Source organism: Anopheles funestus, chromosome 3RL (assembly GCF_943734845.2).
Source record: "Anopheles funestus chromosome 3RL, idAnoFuneDA-416_04, whole genome shotgun sequence".
NCBI classification, from domain to species: Eukaryota; Metazoa; Arthropoda; class Insecta; order Diptera; family Culicidae; genus Anopheles; species Anopheles funestus.
In genome coordinates, this window is record NC_064599.1 from 67100080 (window position 1) to 67123506 (window position 23427).

At 43.2% G+C, this 23427-nt stretch overlaps 1 protein-coding gene across 3 annotated transcripts in view; it reads right to left on the reverse strand.

Annotated features, from left to right (window-relative positions):
• The window catches only part of LOC125772380 (uncharacterized), a 72175-nt gene that overhangs the window by 5280 nt on the left and 43468 nt on the right, over positions 1-23427 (reverse strand). For all 3 annotated transcript variants that reach the window (XM_049444041.1, XM_049444040.1, XM_049444042.1), the window contains 13 exons: positions 20448-20610; positions 20256-20375; positions 13716-14143; positions 13402-13634; positions 12857-13215; positions 12721-12787; positions 12506-12625; positions 12210-12418; positions 2598-3265; positions 1103-1658; positions 823-1024; positions 582-737; positions 385-492 (listed from right to left, as the gene is read on the reverse strand). In XM_049444041.1, coding sequence (XP_049299998.1) covers positions 385-492; positions 582-737; positions 823-1024; positions 1103-1658; positions 2598-3265; positions 12210-12418; positions 12506-12625; positions 12721-12787; positions 12857-13215; positions 13402-13634; positions 13716-14143; positions 20256-20375; positions 20448-20610 — 3389 coding nt within the window. The remainder of the gene's footprint in view (positions 1-384; positions 493-581; positions 738-822; positions 1025-1102; positions 1659-2597; positions 3266-12209; positions 12419-12505; positions 12626-12720; positions 12788-12856; positions 13216-13401; positions 13635-13715; positions 14144-20255; positions 20376-20447; positions 20611-23427) is intronic.

The window sequence follows — 23427 nt, forward strand, 5'->3', positions numbered from 1 at the left end:
AAGTCTAAATTGTTTTGCGATTGTGAGTTTATTTTACAACTCGTATCGCTCTTTTAATTTGCAACTGGCAGTAAATCTTCCATTATTCTTCCACACATCTTCATCTCGATCGCTGATAAGAGCTTTTCGCAAGTTTTGCGTCTATAGGGCATGCGCTTTAATGTGTTATAGATGCATTTGTGTGTTAAGGCTATATGGATTTTATATAAAGCTTCATCTTCATCAGCACGCCTAGCGCGTACGTCATCAACAATGGCGGTGCTGACATTTGAATCAAGATAGAGGAATCCTTCTCTCTGTGCCTATCACACAATTATTTCGGTGTGATCAATTATGAAAAAAAAACTAGGAAAGAACTAAACATGCATTATATTGAAACATTACCTGTGATTCTAAAACACGTTCCTGATGCATTGCATTCAGCAGCTCCCGCAAATGTTGATTTTCCCGTCGCAGATGTTCCCGTTCTATGTCCTTTTCATTAATTTTATGCTGTCGTGAAAGAAAGAGGAATGTGCTTTATTAACAGAGCGCTGATAGAGAACCACATGATAACCAATCCCTCCCGACGTCGTGCTTACCAAGAGCTGCGAAATCTGGGCATTCAAACCAGTCACGTAGTTCGCTATCAGATGGCACGGTACGGTTGGGGCTTGGGTCGAAACGTGAAGTAATCGATTCTTGCCGCATAGTTCCCCTCCCAGACTTCCAGAGTATTTTTGCGTCATGGATGGACTCTGCAGATAGGAAAACATATGAGAAAAGGCGTTACTACTACTGCTGCTGCTGCTAGCAAATCGATCAACAAGCGGATCATCTTACCATCGTCGAGTCGTAGTTCTCGTTGATCTCTATGTGAGAGTCAGGAGATTTCGGTGCACGACCAACATCACCAACAACACCGTCGTCTAAGGTATCTAGTCCAGTGCTTCCTGCGGCTGCTGCTGCTGCTGCTGCAGCAAGTTTGGATGCTTCCGTCAGCTTTCTTGCCTTTTCATTTTCGGCCAACAGTACTGCTGCAGCTCTGTAAAAAAAGAAGACATAATCAAATTTTGATCGTCGAAAAGAGTCACTGGAGAAGGAGTCCGTTTTCTATACATACCGAACTTCATCGATTTCACAGTATCCATCCTCATCTTCCGTAATGTTGACGGTCGGATCTTGTGAAACGACACCGATCGGTTGCAACGGTGTTTGCTGTGAGTTGGAGGCGGTTGTTACAGTACCGGAGGGTATCACTGATTGTGTACCACCGGCTGCGGAAGGCACTGGTGGACCACCTCCACCACCACCACCACCACCACCTATCGTCGGTACGGTTGGTTCGATTGATTCTTTGGCGGCGGTATTGTTTATCGACGGAATGTGGTTCTTGGTGTGACCGCGCACGCTACACTCATCACAGATCGAGGTGGAAACGGCACTGATCTGTTGGCTCTCCGTCACGCGCATACACTCGCTCAGGATTTCCATCAGCGTTTGACCGTAGGCGAATGCGGCCAGCACAATGTCGGTCGGTTCCTTTGGTGCTTCCGGCTGGGCGGCGATGTCCGCGATCGCCTGGAAATGTTCATCCGGCACCTTGAACATATCGCACACGACACGTTGCTTGCTGGCGAGCGTTTTCTGGATCAGCTGATCGTAACGTCGCAGTTGTTCTGCGGCGAAGAAAGGGGACGGGGGGCGTTTTTAAAGGGGAAGGGAAGAAATATTTTGTATTATATTTGCATGCAATGTTTTGAAAAAAGCATGTTTCAGATGTTTGTTTAGTTGTTTTTTTTTATTTAATACACACAACACACACACACACACTAAAAGCAGAAACAATTAGTTTAAGCGTTAACAGAAGCGGCAAAACTACAAAAAAGCAACATAAAAACTACACAAACATAAAAGCAACTTAAGAAATAGTTCTTAATCCTAGCTGCTGAAAGTCCTGATTATTGTACTAAAAGAAAAACACATCGTAAAGAGAGAAGTTACAACGCATTTACGCATTTTAATAACGAGAAATGTTAAAAAAACAAAAAGAACAATCTTGCAAAGAGTGAGAGTATGTGTTAATGTTTCTTCTGTACAAAAACTAAATAATCTATCCCGAACTCTGTTCACAGAAGGCAAACAAACATCCCCACACCCACCCTAACACGTATACCCTTTGGGGATGAAAATTAATTATCATCAACCTTTCATTCACCGATCCCCAACAGCCGAAAGATTCGCGAATCTCTTCCAATGTTTTTTTTTCTTCTGCAAACATGAGATTGTTTACAGTATAACCGGACAAGCCAAAATGAAGTCAAAACAAAATAAATACATTTTTAACCAACGATCAGCAGTGGGCCGGGGGAGGGGAAAGATGTTTTTGGGGCATCGTATTTGCGTGTAAAATGTCGATCTAAAGATGGCAGTTAATTGGCAAACATTATTGCATTATTCGTTAGTGTTTACATATTTTTAGCTAGTTATGCATCTTTTTCACCTTTTGCACCCTCACTACCCGTGGCCCTACACCACTCACTAGCGCGCGGTACACGATTTTTAAGCACTAACTTAAAGCTGAAACACGTTGCCAACTACAATCTTGTCCAACTTACCCGCCGGTGTAAGGATCGGTTCCGCCGTTAATGTAGCGCTCACACTAACATGAATCTCACTCGGTGCGACCAGCGAACATTGCTGCGTGATCGTTCGTGTGTTGTTTGACCCTCGGCCACCACCCGGCTGACCGCGCGGATACTGATCATCGTCGGGTTCGCCATCATCGTCCGATGCTGCGCCACCATTACACTCCTGCGAATCGTGCCGCTGCGTACGCTTGTACTTTTCCTTCTCTTCATTCTCCAGATTATCTTCCGTTTCGTTCGCGCTAGCACCGGCCGCACCACTACCGGGACCGCTCGAGAGGCGGGATTCATCCGTCGTTCGACCACCGGATCCGATTGTGCCCGGGTGCGTATGATGACCCGACCCGATCGTTCCGGAGCCACCGTGAGCAGCACTACCGGCCGAACCGGTTGAGCCAGCCGATGGTTGCTGCTGATGGACGCCGGCACTACTGCTTACCGCTCGACACTGCGTATCCTTGCGCTCTAACCGCTCGATCGGGGTCGAGGTTTGTTCGATCTTCTGCGTCTCGGTGACGGTTTCGAAGCTGTCCTTCGGTGGATGACCAGCACCACCGGCACTCTCGTCACCGTACTCGTGCGTTCCTTTGGTACGTGCTTTGTACGCATCGGCGGCATCGGAAATATGCTTAAACCATCTGTAGAGGATGTAGAAGAAGAAAAAACAATTAGACAAAAATATTAACATAAGCGACGGTGAAAGAAGTACTGTTCCGCCATCGATCCTATTCAAAAATAGTAATTTAAAAAAAAAGCCACCTGGAAACGAGCGATGGCCGTCGAATGGGTTCACCTCCAAGGCTACCACGACGCTTCGCGTGATGTTTCGTTGTACCGGCGGTGCCTCCTGGTCCGTCATGTTCACCACCACCATCGAACCGAAGCTCCGGCAGACAGTGAGCCACCTCGGCGGCAATACTCTTCCGCCGTAACCGTCCAGTTACGGCTGGCACTGTTAAGTTCATCATTTTCTATTCACACTAATAAACCCTTGGCGTTCTGTAGTATGGAACCGCGCTATACTATCGAATGTACGGTATCATTTTGATATTCAACGGAACAACCTTCCTGTACCGGTTATGTCCCAAAAATCCTTGAAAGATTTACACACGTGTTGTAAATAATTAATTTCTTCACTTTCTCACACTTGATTTACACCCAGCTGCTGTTGAAGTATGGAGCTTTTTACTGTTTGTTCGGAAACATTTTCACTCATCACTTATCATCATTAATGAAACACACCTTCGGTACCGACGCACTGTTCCTAGAAGGAACGAATGAAAAATGTATATATCACACACCATCATTCCCACATATCCCGCTGGCCGAATGGCAAATACATATCTTACTTATCTGGAAAGGTGACAAACCCGTGCCAATTAAAATTTGCCAACACTCACTTCCCCCATCGTCCCACTTCCCTTATTCTCTGGCCTGCTATGCTGTAATCACAAACACACCTAAACGTTAGGTAACACGCTGGTACCTTGTCCGGGTAGAGGATGTATAACGATCCCATATGCCCTAACGATAGAATTATTCTTTGGCTCTCAAGCATCACCTCCAAAGCGTCATGTCGTTATCATGACAATGAATATTGCTTATCCACTACTGCATACGTTGCATAACGTGGTTATAAACGACAAAACGGATGTAATAAACGCGCAACACATTGTATGTCCGCAATGCAACAAACACTGTCCAAAGCTGGATTATGCCAGAACATATGAACTTGCTCCGTTCGGACATTTGGTTTAATTGGATTTTGGATTTTTTTGTTTGAAGTTCAATTTCTGAGGAATTACTGAGGGTGAACTCTGAATTCAATAAACCACCTAAAATCGATCATTTTTACATGATTTATTCAATTTTAAAGAGTTCTAAAAGCCACGACTTGTCTTGCGGTAGACAGAATTTCTCAAAAAGCCTGAGATTCGATTGATGTGAAATCTTCATCAAGTGTTCTTTACAATATTTGGAACAGTTTGCACTTTTAAAAACATGATATTTTTTTATCTTTATAAGCAAACCGTTTTCCTTTAGATTGCTTTATATTGGACTTCAGCTATTGAAGTAATGAAGTACTCCAATGTGTCTAATCTATTCCCAATATTTAAGATTTGTTTATTCCCCAAAAATCCCCAACAAAAAATACAGTTTCTTCCACACTTTTGAGTGTAAAGTCAAATTCTACACTAGAAAAAAAAGTCATCGTAAAGCGTTCGGTAATTTAATCACTACACTAGACACTTCAAAAGATCCCAAAGATATCACGTCTACAAGAGAGGGCGGGCAACAGAATTGGTGTCATTCGGGTGGAAAAGAATGCTTTTTTACAGCCAAGTGACTGTGACGAAATTCTAAAGTGTAACGTGATCTTCCCTAGAGCGTGCGTGCGCGCTTGCGCGCCTGTGGACCATGAAATTCTGGACATTTTTGTAACTGATAACCTCTTCCACACACCTCTCCAATTGTTTAGCTTGAGGAGCTCAAAATCGGCGGTGTCACAAGCGTTTGAAAATTAAGCAAAGCACAATCTAAATCTTGCACACACAAAAAAAATGTCTCCCACCAAAAGGGTTTTAAAGGGCAGTTTTGATTCCCGACCCGAGCAATAGCATTGCGAAATATCTACCCTCACATAGGGCATAAGGATGAAAACAAATACATTTAGCTGAGATGTGATTGTTTCATTTTTCTTGTGCTGCAAAAACTAAGGTCTCTCTGTCCCTGCAAAGTCCCTTCCAGCAAACCGCAAAACGAAAGTGAAATTTGAAACGATATTAATCAATCGGCGGTTTTTGAGGTTTTTGAGTTCTACAAAAGCCGCACCACACTTTCACGCTAGATTGGATCGATGCGAAATCCGATCGATGTTGGTGGTTTTGTGGGGAAAGCAAAACAAAAAAATATCTCGCGACCGGTGACGAACAAAACTGTGCTCATTGAACATCCGCACGATCGTCTGGGGTTTGTGCCTCTCACGTTTCTGCCGCTTCACACACACCGCCGGACGGCTCAAGAGTTAAAAAGGGAGGAATGTGAAACTTCCGCCACCCCGGCAGCCATTAAGCTGTCAAGTAGTAATGGCGGAACGGAATGATAAGAACATTCAAGCGACGGATGTTGACAGTTTCCAATACCGATATCCTTTTCCACACCCAAGTACGGTACGGAATGTAGCGCGCGGATCGATTGCGCGCGCTTTACATTTCTGCTCATCGTCTAGCAAATGTGATCTACTACTTTGAATTCGTTCGGTCTGTGGTACACACTATTTCTCCATCTCCATATATGCAACACAACCCCTACACAAAACAAAGGTGTAATTGAATGTTTATCGTATTGCAACAGGCGTGTTTAGCGGCGGCGACTGGCATTCTAATTGTTCCCCATTGACAACCGAATACCGACCCTGGGTTTTGGGGTGGTGTGCTGCGCTCATATGTTGATTCTGCTCTACATTGATATGGTGTATCGTGCACACATCAGGGGTAGCGCACGTACCCCCCAGGTGACTGTTGACATGTCAATAAAGGCTCGCATTGTATCAACCAACCGGTGAATGTTTGATATCGCATATCAACTATAGGCAATTTCGCTACGACAACATTCAATCACTCACCAATCCTTTTTTTAAAATGGGTGAGAGAGCAAAAGGTGTACGTGGGAAGGCTAGTTTACCAACGCCATTTAATTTAATGGTTAGATGTAAGACACACATAGAAAACAACCTCTCAATTAATGTGAAAGGAACCTGCTGCCTGAGTGAATAAAACATTTTTTTTATGTATTGGAGAACTTCAACTTTGAAGAAGCATTAAGATATTAAAAAGAGTTGTAAAATTACAAATTAATATAAAATTGCAAATTTGGACCAAATCCTTGAACATCAAACTACAACGAAAACAACAAATGGATCAATTTGTCCATGCGCAAATAACTCTTTCACACTGCAAAGATGCAAACAAACATTAGGGGAAGCCTTGTTCTGTCGGTAAACAAATCGTTTTTGGGGTTAAAACATTCGTTAGAAGAAAAAAAAAACACACACACGCACGATCTCGCGATCGTTTGCACTAAATCCACCCGGTTAAACGGGGACAGCTAGATAGATAACTCATAACACGCACAGTCCGTCCACCAGCAGCACTAATAATATTCACACCATTCGCCTACACACACCATTAGCCTGTTTTTTTTTGCTTTTGCAAACATAAAAAACCCAAATCCAACCATCGTGGAAATCACTGTCCCGACAGCAACACAGTGTGCTCGTATCACTTTGTCTTTACACTCTCGTGATCGCGTCCCTCACTCCGTTTTCTCGGCTTTTCCCATCCCCAATTGATCTCTAAATAATGTTGAATGATATGTAAACAAACACGGCCTAATGCTGGACAATCTCGTTGACCGAAACTATGGGAAAGAAGGAAAACACATTTCCACAACCCAGCAGCAGATGACGCGGGATTGAGGGATGGGAGTGCTTAGTGAATTCGACAGCTTTCATAAAAAAATATAGTACTGTCGCTTACATTAACACTACACACGCACCCAACGGGGCCCGGGAAACGCAACGAAACAACAAACGTAATGAATAATGTAAAATTCAAATCTTGTTTAACATGGCTTTTTTTTTGGGAGGGAAAAAATACAGCGGACACTTTCTCACGTTTTTAGAAGATGTTAAAAAAAGGAAGTTTTTCCTCACACGAACACAAACCAACTCTTGTGGCGCGCGATGATCACGAGTTTTCACCCCCTTTTCCACAAATGTACTGCTGTTTAACATTTTGTCCAATATTAATATTTTATTTATTTTCCAATGGAAAATCACCACCCCCCCAATCGGTCTGTTTCTAAACTACTCGACCACCGACTTCCGTTCGTGAAGCCCCACACTCGACGACGAACAGACGAAACGCGCGCGCTCGGAACTTGAAATGGATGCGTCCGGTTTTCACACGCTCTCGAGGAAAACTGAGCCCGGTGCCGGTTATGCCGGACTGTCTTATAAGGTTTTGTGTCTTCACCGTCAACTCGGCATGACGGCATGTATGATGATGGCGTTGCAAAAAAGGGCCACTCCGCCACCGCGGAAAGGAGTGAAAAAGGTTCGAATTGAAACGGAACCCTGCGCAGTTTATCTACAATCGTGTTCATGGGTTTCGCTTTCTCTCTGTCGCTCTCTCTCTCTCTTTGTAGTTGCCGTTTGTAATAGGCGCTCTTGTATGGGGATCCCTTTTTCGTTCAGCAGGATGGAGGTTGCTTTAGTATGACCGATCGTTTGGTAGGGTGATAGCGGAAAGCAAGAGAGAGAGAGAGAACAAGAGCGAGAAGTTTGTCATCTGGTGGATGGCTTACAAAATCCCGCCGACTGATTTGGATCTTTGCTTATTTTTGTATGTCTGATGTACTTTTAACGTTAAAAACAAATACACAACATGTAACATCGTTTGCGGAGGATACTAAAATAATTGAAAAGGGTACTGTTTACGCAAGGTAATTAATACACTAATAAAGTGCATTACAAAAGTCACAAAAATTTATAAGAAAACCAAACATGATTCTCCAACAAAGAAATAATCAATTAGTAATTCATTTTAATATTTCTTACAAAATACAGTAAAATATATAAAAAAAAGTCGAAAAACTCCGTCTCAACAAAGAAATGATGAAAATCTTCAAATGATTAAAAATGATTGGGCCCCTTATAATAAATTCATAACATTCTGCTCTTCCTTTCTGAATTTTTTATGAATGTTTTACTAAATGCAGCAAAAAAGGTGTCATACTTCTGTTTTGAAAGAAAAATAAAAACGCAAAAGCTAAATATTCTAAACGCTAAAAAAAGGTGAAACGATAGAAAAAATAGAATTTTGCATTACAACCCCATTAAATCACGTAAAATCTTCCCACTTCCTGGTAATAGAGAACAGTATAAACTTTTCACCACTGTTGTGATAATTTTGTTTTCGTTCGATTTCCGTTTCCCCCGGCTCAGGCAGGCTGGAAAATAATTCCAGCTCAAGAGAAAAGGGAAAGAAAAAAAATATCCCCACCTCAACTCTCCACACCCAACGTCACTGATGATGATCAGGGAGTACCATAAACCTCCCACAAAATACGCGAAGGGCATAAACACACACACACACTTCCGAAAACGCAAGCTGGTTTTCCTGTTCTTTTTTGGGTAGAAATTATTTTGACTAGCGGGTTGCACTACCCCTCTCGTGGCGGTGGATGAGTGTTCGATCACGCGTTAAAAAGTACCGGGATTGGTTCTCCGGCAAATTTGTTTTAGCGCGAATTTTAACATCTTCTGGTTCGTGCTTCAACAAACGCCACGTTTGCATTGATGGTTTTATATGGAGAGTGCCATCACACACATAGACCCCCTCAATTGGTGCTGGGCAAAAGCTGGACTGGACGCTGCATGCAAACAACAAGTGCGTTTTTCCGCCACGGGGGAAAAATCAGGACACACACCCACCTTCCATCGCTTCGTGCTCCGTTGGCCAAACAGTGGGGTCAGTCGGTCGTGCGGTGTTGTGTGTACTTGACCTGGCTAGTGAACAGATGCTGCTGCTGCGAACAGTGGGTGGATCCACGCGTGGAAGTTCCAACAGGCAGTGTTGATTCAAAGACGTTTCCCTTGCTTCTTCTGGTTCCCGGTTTGGTCGGAACAACGACGCAATCCGGAATGGTACCATCAGCCTGGTTAATGTCTTTTCACACTTTGAAGATTCGGTGTGTGCCACGGAGAATCTGTTTCATCGTGACCATCGATCGGGTTTGATTAGTGTACAGGGGTTCCAGTTCTTTAAGTCTTGGAGCAAAAATATGTGTAAGCCGTACACACATATGCTTCAGCGCTCCAGAAATCCTTCTTGTATTTCTGCATAACCCTAAAAAATAAAGCTGCTTTTTATTTTCTAAAAGCAGCTTACACCAATTAAATGAATGCTTTTAGTACAGAACAACAGCTTACGAACAAAAATCGCTTGTAGTATCTCTCTTGCACAGATGCTATGCTTTTTCACGACATTGTTTCAAGTCTCGTAAAATTTGCTTCCCAGAAGGACCTCTTACCAAGCATGGAAGGTTTGCCGTTTTGCTGCTGGAAGGCATCATGCTCTCATTTGAGTTTATTTGTTTATCCCTTCTTCTAGTGCCTGTTGCCCTCGCGAGAGGCAAACAAAACCAACAAAGCAAATGGTTGAGCTAAAAACAAAAAAAACCCAGTTGAAAGGAAAACTTTTCCCATTTAGGGGAAAACTTTTAAATAACACAGAAAAAAAAACATTAAAAACGAAATGTATGAAATTCAGACTGAAGATGCACATAATCATCGCTTTAATAAATGTAACCGGCAGTAATGGACACATAATCGATGACATTGAAGCTAAACCCCCTGGTCTAGTCGTTTTCTCCGTTCATTGCTTAATTACACGTGTTTCAATCTATCTGTCGCGTATGTGCAATGTGTTGCTCCCGTTTATCGCGTAGCGTAGCGTGGAGAAGGGGCAAAACAGAAGGCGAGAAAGTGACGAGTTAGGAACGAGTTCCGCGCCAAACACTCGTTTGGATCGATGCAATAACCTTGCCAGCCTTTTACATCATACGTGTGTTGTATGTGTTGCACGGGAGATGAAACAATAACCAGTCGGTAATGAAGGGCGACAGACAGTTAAAGCCGGTGTCGCCACATTCAGCTCATTGAACAGCACACACACACACGGTGGAAAACTTGTTCCCGTTCGTCACCTCATCGTACAAGAGCGAAGAGAAAGTAATGTAACCGGCAGCATCTTCAAACTGCTTTTTTCCAACTTCAACAACCTGCAAAACTGAAGAAAAACCAGCCACATCTCGCACAACGCACAAACAATATTACTCATTTTCTCAAGTCGACAATGATGAATAAGCAAAGGGAAAGAATAGTTACGTTTTCCACGTTTTTCCATTTTCACAAGAAAAAAAAATTACTTCAAAGAACCAAAAAGGCGACCTTTTGCCTAAAAATATATCCATCCAGCCTAACCATGGGTTAAACGCGAGTGATTCATGCGTATCGAAAGGGAGCAGGGAAGTTTTTACTTTGGGGGAGATGGAAAAATTGGCAACTAAATATAGCACAAATGGTTACCACCATTGTCGCGAACAATGCCCATTTGCGTGTAATGAGTGTGTTCATTGGATTGTAAAAAAGTAAGGTATTGGAGCACGAAACATATTAAATAGGTTTACATTGTTACGCCAAATGCCACACGCCGGAGGATAATGCAAGAGAAGCTGCGAACGCCTTTCATTTACTGTCATAATTCATTTCATTTCATAGACATAATTAAGACCCTAAATCATCTAAAACCCATTAAAACCATAAAAATTGAGGCTTCCAAACTGGGCAACAAAGCTTGCAGCCGACACCAAACAGAGCATTGAAGGATTTCTTAGTGTCATAACGAGGAGCTTTGGCCACACAAAGAATCTTTACAGTGTCTCCATTAATACATAAGGTCCAAAGAACGTCCTGAAGCTCTTTTATTCCTATACAGAAAAATAGGCTCAACTGATTAGTGGACATCTAAACGTATGGACAGTATCTAAACGATTCATAAAATAATTGATCATAATTTTGATCTTCTATCTTCAATATTTCTTTAGGGATATCTAAGATAAACTCTGTACAGTGTCGGACAAAACAGTAGGACAATCAAATGTTTGTATATTAGTTAAATTAAAGAAGAGTTAAACTCTTCTAGAAATTTGCATGTTGACTTAGGGATGTCATACCTTCGTGTATTTGTTTCAACAGTCACCTCTTTATTTCTGAAGCTGGTGAGACAGATTATCGAATTTTCAATCGATCGAAAAAGTTTTGTAATATTTTGATGATACGACTGGGAGGTGGTCTTATTATTTTGTCCGATGGTGTGCATAAGAACTTACTAATAAGTTTTCAACCAACTCAAGTGAATAACGGCACATAAATAGCTACTAATATTCTTAGACTTAGAAGAAGGGATTAATTTTCAATGCCAAATAGTGCTGAATGTCCAAACCAATGTTTGTTGGCACCACGTTTAGATGAAAGATAATAAATGGCTACTTCCAGGCGACCATTGCTACTGGTATTATACCATACAATTATCTTAGATCTAGCATATTTAACCTTCTTTTATGCCACGCGACCTTCCATTTACCAAAACTCTATGTTTTTAAATATGCAACAGTATTCTATTGAGCAATGCAAATAGTTGGAGATGCTGTGCCTTTGAACCAGTGATTGTTATTGTAATTTGTGCTGTGTTTGTGTTTGTGGAAAGTTGAGACCTTTCTGGTTGTCAACAGTGAGTCAACGAACTCGTCATACAAGCTGATAGTTACACTTGCGCAACTCCCAACTGCGCCATTTAAAACACGCCATTTGCTATGCCAAAATCAAACAACGCGAACGTCCAAATTTGGATGATACGGCGTTGAGTTGAACGTGTTATGCTGTTTCCATGTAGTCCTATGTATATATTTTACTGATTTCAATTCCCCTTAATGTTATATTGTTACACATTTACTCACGTTTTGCATTCGGTGCTGCTCGGCGCGGTCAGTTCCAGCATCTGCGAGACGTTGGTGTTGATTAGGAAGAACGTATTTTTGTCGACGGCGCTTTGTCGCACCAGAATGAGATGGATTTTGGTGATCGGATTAAAGCGGCCCTCGGCGTACTTGCTTTCGCTTCCGCCGAGCCCGGGACTAGAGTGATACTTGACAAGATACTTGTCGTCCTGTAAAAAAAAAGAAAAGGAAAAGGAAAACAACATTACAACATGTTGGAATTGTCCCAGGGATACAAACAATCGCATGATACTAACCTGCTTTTGCAGCAACACCATTATATCTTCGAATAGCAGTCCATGCAGTTGTACACCTGGATTCTTCTTCATCGTTAAAGGCCCATCGTGGATTAGCTTACGTACGGTAAGATCAATATTCTGTGTGAAAAAAAAACAAAAGAAAATAAATTAATATAAGTCACCATGCGCAAACATGTTTCATCAAACAATAGAGAGTTTGAATAAAAACTTACCCTAAATTCAATAGAAGCATCCTTATCAAGCCCACTCTTGTCGAGTTTGCGTTGAATTGTTAATAACCTGCAAGGAAAAGTATGTTTGTTAAAACAAATCTTACACGTTCTTCCCCAGAATGACAATGTTACATACTTATGCATATCCTCCTCCGTTCGCACCGCCTGATTAACGTGATCCAGTATCCGTTTGGCGGACTCATGTGATTTGCGGATGGCGAGTGCCTCGCTCTCATTTTTCGGCGAGCTGCGCACGGTAAAGTTGTACAAATTGTCAAACAGCAGCGGATATTTTGTCAGCCTTTGTAGAGCCGTTGGTAGCAGATCCTTCAGCTGCAGACGTCGGCATGCTTTGTGAGATTCGGCTTTCGTCAGCAGTCGTTGCAACTGTTCATCCTTTTTCCGGCGCTCCTTTAACGCCTCCAGGGCGATCTGTTGCCGGGCGCAGAAGTGTGCCGCATGTTCCTTCAGCTCTTCGCCGGTTTGTCCGTCGAACTGGAGACATTAGAGTAAAGAGAAAGTGTTAGATAGGTTCTAAGGTTGTTCTAGTGCAAAAATGATTGAACTGCTATTACTTTTGAAAAGTTCAAATGTAAAAATTGAATGTACAATAGTACTAGTATCACTCACTCACTAATTCATTTCAAAGTAAACACAGAACAAATGTGCATTCACCCTTACCATAGTCAACAACAGATCACCAATCTCCCGTACGACGTTCCCGTGCTCGCTGCGTCGTTGTTTGAGTTTCAACTCGAACGCGGTATGGAGATCTTTCAGATTGATCAGCGAGTGTGGAAACAACAGATTCAACAGCTCGTGCGGTAACGCACCAGATTCCTGCAGCGGTCGCATAAAGATGCCCTCCAGCAACCTCAGCGTGCGGACATGATTACGCTCCGTTTGGTAGATCTCTGCAAGTACAAAACAAAGACAAAGTTTACAGACAATTGCAGTAGAGTTAAAGGCGTTCGTCAAAGGGCAACCGTACGTACCGTTGATCACCTCCTGGCGCTTCTTTTCCAGATCGCAGATGGCGGATAGAATTTCGGGCGGGATGTTCGAGCTCCAGTCTGCTTCCGGTTCAACCGTACCCTCATCTTCGCTATCGATCCATTCGCGGGCGGTAGGAACGTTCAGACCACCGGGGCCACTGCCAGAGCCGCTGCCGACACTGTGCACAACGCTCGTGCCGCTTACGGTCGATGCACTCGCGGGAAGGACACCACCCGGTGAGTGTGTCGGGTTTATACCACTGACGGTTCCTGCTGGACCAGCCGAGGAAACCGCAGTCGTTGCACCGGTACCACCACTGACCGCCTCCAGTGAGGTCGATCGACTGTCCAGTGCCAATGGAAGACTAGATGTGGAACTGCTGGAATAGTTATTATTCGCCAACGAGGATGCTTCATTTTGTTCATCACTGTAAGAGAGAAAAGTATAAAAGTTCTTTATTATTTCTGTTCAAGCAATTCTTATGCGACAGTGTTAAAAGTGTTGAGGAAAAAGTCATAAAACCGAACAGAGCAGTAGATTGTAGGACACTGATCATCCTAACTGGAGGAGAAATGTAGTAAAGTAAATTGTTGTCTCGACAATTATGTATGTAAATTCGGTTAGACTCTCTCATATCTGGCGTCCATCATGCTGGCCTCAATCAAAACACTGTACCGTGTGTTTGTATCAATGGCTTATGACCCTTTTAAATGTAATAACCTTCGATAAAACAGACTGCATTTCGACGATAGTTTCTTATGGAGCTTCAGAAATTAAGGTTCTTCTCATCCTCTACGTAAACCGTACAAAACAATATTAATTTTGAACAGCAATTTATACGTAAACTTCAGTTTAATGTTATACGTGCCAGTTTTGCAATATAACGCAACATTTTGCAGCTCCTTTCCATGCCACTGGGATGAATATTTTAAATGCAAATTCATCACCTTCACCTTAACCAATTTGCAAATGCTGGGGAAAATGAGGTTACTCCTGTGTGACTGTGTGTTCGTGTGCTAGAGTTAGTGTCATAACCCACATCTTGCACATCATACCGTACACGATCCAAATCCCCCTGCGATGGATGTACGCAGGGGTGGGTGGTTTGGGTAGCGCTTCTACCTAATGCCGTCTACGTGTTCCGTACGGATAACTGCTTCGTTGGTTCAGTATGTACTGCCTTGTACGGCACACTCTGGTACATGGGAGGAAGCAAAAAAAACCCCTAAACCAGGCGCACAAACACACATGGAACCAAATGGAGGTGCATGGTTATCTACACCAACAACAAGCCGTACAACTGACCCCTCTTTACTGATCGGACCATACACTACATCCACTGCACAGCGTTCTTATAAATATCAACTCGCTCCGCTCTCGGTCGCTTCCTCCTTCTTTTGTATCTTTCTTTTTGCATTTCCATTTTTTCCCATTTTACCAACGACCCCCCCCGCATTCGTTGACCGTCGATGGGGTTCTCTCACACCCCCGGTACATGCAGGTGCAACCGCATACTTGTTTGTCATTATTCCTTGTGGTTTGCAGTCTAATCCCTTGTTCTCATACTAATCAGCACCAGTCAGCTCAGTCAATTAGGAGCTCAGCCAGTGTGTGCGGATTGCGGGAATGAAGAGTAAAACCGGGGGGGGGGCGGAAAGCAATTCTTCTTCAGGTCCACAACCCTTAACCGCGTTTTTTAAAACCTACGAACGTACATCATGTGCTGCTGGTTTCTACGTGCTTTTGGAAGGGTTTTTTGCGACCGAGACTAAGGCAAAATGTTTGCCACCGACCGTTATTGCAGAACAGCAGACGTTGGTTTTGCTGACGGAATTGAACAAATAATGAAAAGGAGGGAGAGTGAGAGAGAGAGATAAAAAAAGCGGAGCAGTTATTCGTTTGCAGCTATAGCAAGTGATACCAACTGTACCACACTGCATCACGGTACATTATGGGAATGATCCACAATATGTGGATCCTGTATGTAGATGATCGCATGGAACAAGATAGTACTACACGTTACTCACACGTTATAAATTGATTATTACTCAAAAGACCACACACGTACAGTAGAATTTTTCTCTTCTTCCTGGTGGAGAAAACACAGAAATAACCACTTTCAAACCAACTAACCAATACTAACAGTATTCAACATTAGAAATGCAACCACTACCACACATTACGGCAGTGTTCCGAAGGCAATGCTTTCGCTTCTGCAAACAGCCGTCATCATCACCATCCGCTGGAAGCCAAGCTTGTTAGAGTTGTTCTCAATGAACAAAATCAATGATCCACACCTATTCTTTTCCTATTTGGTACAGTGTTGTACATAAATATAACATTCTATTTTAATTTCTTTTATTTCGATTTCAACTTTGAAATCTTTGCGAACAAACTTTGTTCCAAATGTGCGTATAACATTATATGGTGCAAATATTTAAACTATTTAGATGATTGACTATCAAAATCATACCAACAAGTCTCCAACGCTACCAATTCGGATCTCACACTGTACCACCGACAAGGAGAGACAATAAAATCCATTTCCTACAAAAGGATGGCAATAAACCCGCTGTTGATAGTGGAAAGGAAGGAAACTTCATTAAAACGGGCGTTTTACGTGCTTCCCTTACTGGATGTTCTGGGTCCAGATCCAATGGAAGTAAGAAAAAAAGGACGATCACCACAAAGAAAAACTCTTCTCCCCTTTCCTAACAGCTTTCCTTGCGCCGCAGGATTTTTTACCCAAGTTGCAAAAGTTGTTTCCTACTTGCCTACGTGTACCTTCCACACTTTGTTGACATTTGTGTAGACGTAGCCCCGTGTGTTGTGTCCTTTTCGGGAGGTTGTGCTCTATACCGTACACGCTGAGGCTCTTATAGGAACGAAACGGCTTTAAAGAATCCCCGGTTGACGCCACACCATTTTTGGGACGCCTCATTTATCATCGGGGTTTGAGCGAGTTTCCGTAAGGACATAACACAAACCACGAGTAGAAGGCAAGGTAGTGGTAAGGAATTAGACGAGCGAAAGGGAGGAAAGAAACCAGGGACACTCTGCTGACAGCTAGCAGGAAATGGAACGCGCTTGATAATTGGTTTCCTGTAGGATCGACCGCCATATCATACGGCAAATCGTAAGAAACTGTTTCAGTTCGGAAATTTTCTACGCCACCAAGTCTCGTGGCGTGGTGGTGTGTGTTGCTTACACAAGGAACTTCGCTTTAGCCGTTAGTGCGTTATACCGGGAAATTCGATAAAGACATTAAAAAATGATAACTGCCCGTACGCAGGGTAGTATTTTAGAGCAAGACTATACCACACCCGGTCTCCCCTTTTGCGATGTCTTATATCCTAGCGGTGGTCGTAAACATTCCTACGAACATACAAATACACTTCCCTCCACACAAAAAAAAGCCAAAAGATGTGAAAAACAGGTATTTGGGGCCTTTTTTTGTTGCTTCTGGTGCTTGGTGTGTAGTTACAAAACGCACTGTTCTGTTTACATTAGGTTAAACCCGATGGAAATCCAGTTGGAAAAATACTCCCTTACTAGCTAACCTCTCTTCCATTTCTCTATATGGAGGGACACGAATGTTTGGTGGAATGTTTTCTTCATATGTTCTTCCCCTGGATGTATTCATCCAGCCAGTAGGTGTGTGAGGTAGGTTTTATTTTTCTTCGTATTTTGTGCATCAACTTCAAACACCTTGCCCACAAACTCGCACACATACACACATATACACTGGAGGCCATATGAGGGAACTTGCTTACTAGCGTTACATGCTTTACGGAGTAGGTGGTGTAGAATTTCCCAAGGTTATGTACTATCGCGCGTACAGAGATCGCTATCGTTTTGCCCACTTACGATGCGATGCGAGAAATGGTTAAATCCACTTAAAACCTGCCGTCACAAGCACTAGCTAATCGTTCACTGGGATGTAGAGCGTTCGTTCGAAAGTGCTGCCATATCTCACACGAGAACCTTGGAATTGTTTCCAAAGGAAATTCCTCAAATTCGAGTTTGCCGAAGTTATTCTTGTGGCAAAATGAAAGTAATGTGTGATCTTCGTCCAGAGTACATTGATGACCTAAAATTTACACTATTATTGCTCGGGACATACACACACACACACATACACACATGTACACACACACTCACAGGCACGGTGAACTTGGTCCACCGGTGGAGAAGGAAGCAGATTTGACCCGCGCCAAACGGATGGACCGTCGACGCATTCCTGGCATTCGGAACTAGTTAGCCGGGTGGATGTAAAAACACACAAAAAAAAACTTGATGCACAAAATCACCAAAATTTTTGGGTGTCTCTTATTCCCGTGTATCTCTAATAACTCGCCCGCACACAATGCACTCTATACGGACGCGCGCGCGTTTTATTCCGCCTCAGTCCGTTAGCTGTACGTAGCTGTATATCTCTGCTGCTGCTGCTGTTACCACTACCAGGCGTTACTACTATCGGCCGGTGTGCTACTGGCGTACGACGCAACCAACGGGCGGCCGACGCGACTACTACTGCGAGTTCCTCTCTTTCTCCGGAACCGCCATCATCGAGAGCAGTAGTCGAATAGATCCATCTGGAGCGGTGGAGTGTAGAATGTAGAAGAAGAAACACAAGACGAAGAACGAAAAAAAAGCCAACAAACCCAACAGTGTGATGTCATTGGCGTAGGTGGAACGAGGGAAAACAGTAATTTTCCTGCCCTCATCAGTTGCGCACCGATATTGCCAATCTACCCCTGGGCAACCGAACGGGATCATCGCGCAAATGGGGAACCCGAGCGGGAAGCAGCCGGTAGGAACACACGAGCCATACTGCTCGCGGATCGTGCGCACACACTACCACCATTGGGTCGAACCTATCGAACAACGGGCGTCTGTCACAATGCTGGAAACGATAAAACCCCGTAACGCAACTGTCATCCACTCCGGGATGGTTCCGGACCGGTCGGTGACGGGGAAGGCACCGTAGTATTCAACCTAGTTGCGTTTGTCGCGATAAAGTGGACACAACAGAGCGGGTGGATAACGTACTGTAACACGCGGGGAAAAGTTGGGCCTGGCTAATTCATTTTGTAAGGAAAATTCCGTCCAGTCTCGCAGAATCGGAAATGTCCAGCAGTGTGCGCAATGTCAGATCAGTGTGCAACGATACCCGCGCGATTCATGATGTGAGGAGAAAGCACATCTCTTCGCAATGTAGTCATTCGAATGTGTATATAATCGGTGCCGTTTAGTATCACCCAGGTAGACGCCAGTTTGTCATTCGTTTCCGTATGTCCATATGTATGTTTGGAACCGATACTATCAGGACTTAATTGTACCAGTTTCATTTCTTGATCAGGATATGTTTCTAGGGCACTATGTTATATACGCGTAATACTGGTTCTAGGCGTTTTTTTTTTGGTTTCGTCCGTTACTTGCTACAAAAGAGTGATTAAAATACCATCGTACGACGACAACAAGGGGCGCTACTCCGTTTTTATGATAGTAATGGTCATGGCTTTTGCATCATTTCCCGGTGTTGCTAATCCTGCCAAAGCAAAAACATACCGACGACATTATCGTCCTCCACCGAAAGCGACCATTTTGCCCCAGTCGGTGTGTTGATGATGATGTTTACGTAGTGATGTTTTCCCGGTAACACAGGAACAAAAACGGGAGAGAGAGAAAAAAAAAACATGGGAAAATATTTCCTATTTCAATGCCTAGAAGCAGGTCAACGGCAAACAGACCATAGCATCAAACCATAATCATCGGTGGTTGTCGTCACCATCATCATCATCCCGATGGTGGTAAAAACGTTCTATTTTCGGCTTACGTCAGCTATTTATCTTTACCGATTGGTTTACGATTTGCGTCCTACTCTTGCGCTAGCGGAACGGATCCCCCCCCCCCAAAGGCAGTCCAGGTGATGGCGATGGTGGTAGTGGTTCATTAATCGATCGTAGTCAATCATGCCACCGACTTCGTTTCAATCACCCGAACCCACACACGCACACGTCCATCGTGACGTCATGGTAAACGGAACGTGTGTTTCTTTTTGCTGCTCATCTTAAGAATCCGCACGTAACTAAACACCTCATCGGCACTATCAAACTGCCAGGAGTTGGCTGTGAGAAGTGTGTTGCTCATCACATTCTTCACCCTTGGCGCTTGGCATATTTGTGTGTGGCGCGACTTCACGTTTTCTCTTGTGCTTTATGTTCTGCACGCGTCAAAACACGTCGCGAATGCTAAGGAAACCTTCTTTTTAGCTGCAGGAGCAACAGGGCATTTTTTCCATAACTAAGAAAAATATTTTTCCGCAGCATCTTTCTTCCCGTGTATCATGCGGAACGAGTATCATCCACAGATTTGCCCAATCGTGGTTTAAAAATAAATATTAAACACTTCCAGCGGTAGGATGGAGAAGATTACCAGCGACTACAAGAAACCCTTGTTCGGAATTATGGAATTTATATTAACTGAAATTAAATCCAGTAAGGGGGAATGATTTTCCAAAAAACACAATTACTTACGCCGTTTTTGTCAGACTCGGATCGGATGTTTTCCGTCGCGTGGTGCGTGTTTTTTTCTGCGATCTTTCCTTGTACGATTCGGATCGGTTTACCGATACCGGGGCAGATTTGGATTTGACACTGTTGGAAATGTGACGTATTAACACTTGATTTATATTGCAACTGAACAGCAGTTTGAAAACAACAACTTACTTTTCACGGAACTGATCGTCATCCGCGGACTGTCTATAACCGTAGGCATCGGACGATGAGCTGTTGAGATGGTCGGAAGTCCCACTAGTGTTAGCTAGCTGTCCACTCAGATCCTGACGGCGGTCCGATGGCTGGCGAGCTAAAGATGTATTGGTGCCTCGTTCTGTAAGATTCACAAGCATGAGTTTAACGATACACGAACAATAATGGAAGAATAAAGTTTCATTGTGTAACAAAATTTGTCAAGCTTTTGCAAAACACTCACGGGGTAGATCGCATTAAAAGTAGTGCTGGGAATAACAACTCACTAAGAACGATTGAATGAGGAACTCATTCATGAATGAGTTATAACTCTCATGATTGTTATCACTCACTCATTGTGATAAGAGCTATTTCTCATTCGTGAGTTAGATAACTCATTCTTGACTTAAACGTCTATGAGCGACTTAAATTACATATGAGCTTTTAAATATCTTTGTGGATACTGAACTCATTCATTCTTGCTCAGTATGCTTATCAGAATTTAAAACGTTAACACGTTAACCTAACTAACAAAACCCCATTTCTTCAGATTCTTATTTGATACTCGAAGAAAACACGTCAACAACAGTTTCAAGGTGCTTTTGAAAACTCAACGAACGAAAGAATGACGAAATTAACCATTTCGGCTGTATTCCATTGTACCCAGGCTAAGATGATGTCATTCGGGATGTTTCATTAGCCCTACCAACAACAACAAAAAAAGTTTTCTTCAAGCATATGTCAACAACGACTTGTTGGTCTTTGGCGCGACATTGTCTATGCAAACTGAAGGCTATCCAACCGGTTGTGTTCGACGAGTCCCATGCGTCATGCTTTCTCACACTACCGGTTCATGTTGTCTTATGCTTAACGAAAACTGATCTCTTCCGAGTGCAATATTGGGCAAACGACCAAGAGGTCATATAACTGAACTGATCTTTGGGTGTTAAAGCCACGAAGTACACAAGGAGACGCATATTTACATTGGTAATTTATTCTGTATGACTTTAACGAATCGCTTAACCCTCGCGTGTGTTAAAGAAACAGAATAAAACTCAAATACATAATCACATAATATACAACAACGCGAATACATTTTGTTCGACATTTGGTTTGCTGTGAAGTGAAGCGAGGCGATCATTTGAAACATACCACTTGAAACCGTTGACAGCAACGTAATCTTATCAAACCTTCCATCCGTTTCACCTCACACAACGGTTGCATGCGAAATATTTACCATTTCCGGTGGTGTCATTCGAATCAGCCACTTCATCGACGTCCTCACCCGCTTCTGCTGCTCCTTCTATCGATGTAGGCGTTTCTGACGTTTTCGTAAAGCTTTCTGTCGCACCAGACGTAGGAATTGAGGAACGCTTCTGTTGCTGCTGCTGTAGGGTTTTGCGTGATTTTGACTTCTGCAATTTGTACTTCTTGTGGTGGCCTGGTGCAAGATTGCTACTGCTGAGATGCAACAGATGGGAGCGAGAGCTGCTTATCTGCTCCGCGATCGTCGTTTGTTTACGTCCGTCCGTTCAAGTAGAGTAGAGTGTGTGGGAAACCATCATCACCCCGTTCAAATTTAGGGCCACATGTTGTCACCATGGGGGTATTTGCATTGTTATTACAAGAACGTTTGATCGTGTGGAAAGCGGAAACAAAACGTACAAAAACATGAGCCAGTTAAACATCTGGTTTGAATATGCGCCTCTTGTAAGTGGCCAGCACATTTTCTGTCTTTACACAGCAGTTAGCAAAACAGACCAAAAAGGGCAAATTAATTTTAATACTAATTACTTGACAAAAGTCACTGTTAAACAAACAGTTTAAGCTACAGTTTAAGGAGATTTTTCATAATTGTATCAATAGTATTAGGAATTTGCACCTTTTTAACCTGACGTCTAACTACCGCGCACTAATTATAGTGGAACGCCGTTTATCCGGGAATCTGTTTATCCGTGCTACTAATAAATGTCAAACGTTATTTGACAGTTCAAGTTCAAGACGTTAAATAGTAAAGTTATATGCATAAATACCAAATTAGAAGTTAGAAATATAAAAAACTTCCTTATCCGTGCTGCTCAATTATTCGGCCCCAGAAATTAAAAGGCGTTCCACTGTAATTTTTTTTCTTGTTAACAAAATCAAGATATAGGCTTACGGATTTACTAGACGACAACGGATATGGTCCATTGATTGGAGTTTTCCCATCGTTAGCTCCGTCATGATGATCGACCCATTTCGCCAGGAACTTTGCTGGCGAGTGTTTGTTGTGATTCAGCTTGTTCTTGATCAGCGTGTTAATGTTGAGGTTCGTGTTCGACTTGGAACTCTTGATCGTGGCCGATCCGGTCGTCGTACGCGTGTCCGTGATGGGCATCGTAATTGTTTTCTTTGCCCCATCGAGACGGGATTTGGAGGAACTCTTTTTGTATGTCCGCGGTGGTGGTCGTATTACCATCAGACCTATCGTGACCGGACCACCACCCGACACCGAACCTGGCGAACCGGCTCGTTCAGAGGAACCTTTCCGATCTTTACTTTTCTCACGACGCACACTTTCCGTCTTGGTGGCAGTACTGCCGGTTGCAGGCGGCTCACCATCTGCTTGCTTTTGGCCATCATCAGTGCTCTTGTTCTTGCGCCGCATGCGCTTCTTCAGCGTTGACACACTGAACCGATCATCTGGAAAGCTTCCCGTGCGGAACCACATCATGACACTCTGTTTGATGCTAACTTGCTTGACGTCCTTTTACTGGCATGCATTCAAAAACGATCGCACACGGGGCACGCGGCAGACACACTCACACCAAATGATTGCTGTTTTGCTGTATTTTTTTTTTGCTAAAAATTGTTTTAACTCACAATGCCAGAAGGTCGCGGCACTGAACCAAAGACTCGTATCCTTCGAGTTTCACTATCACGAAGCACATAAACACTAAAGCAGGTTGTATTGTTGCAT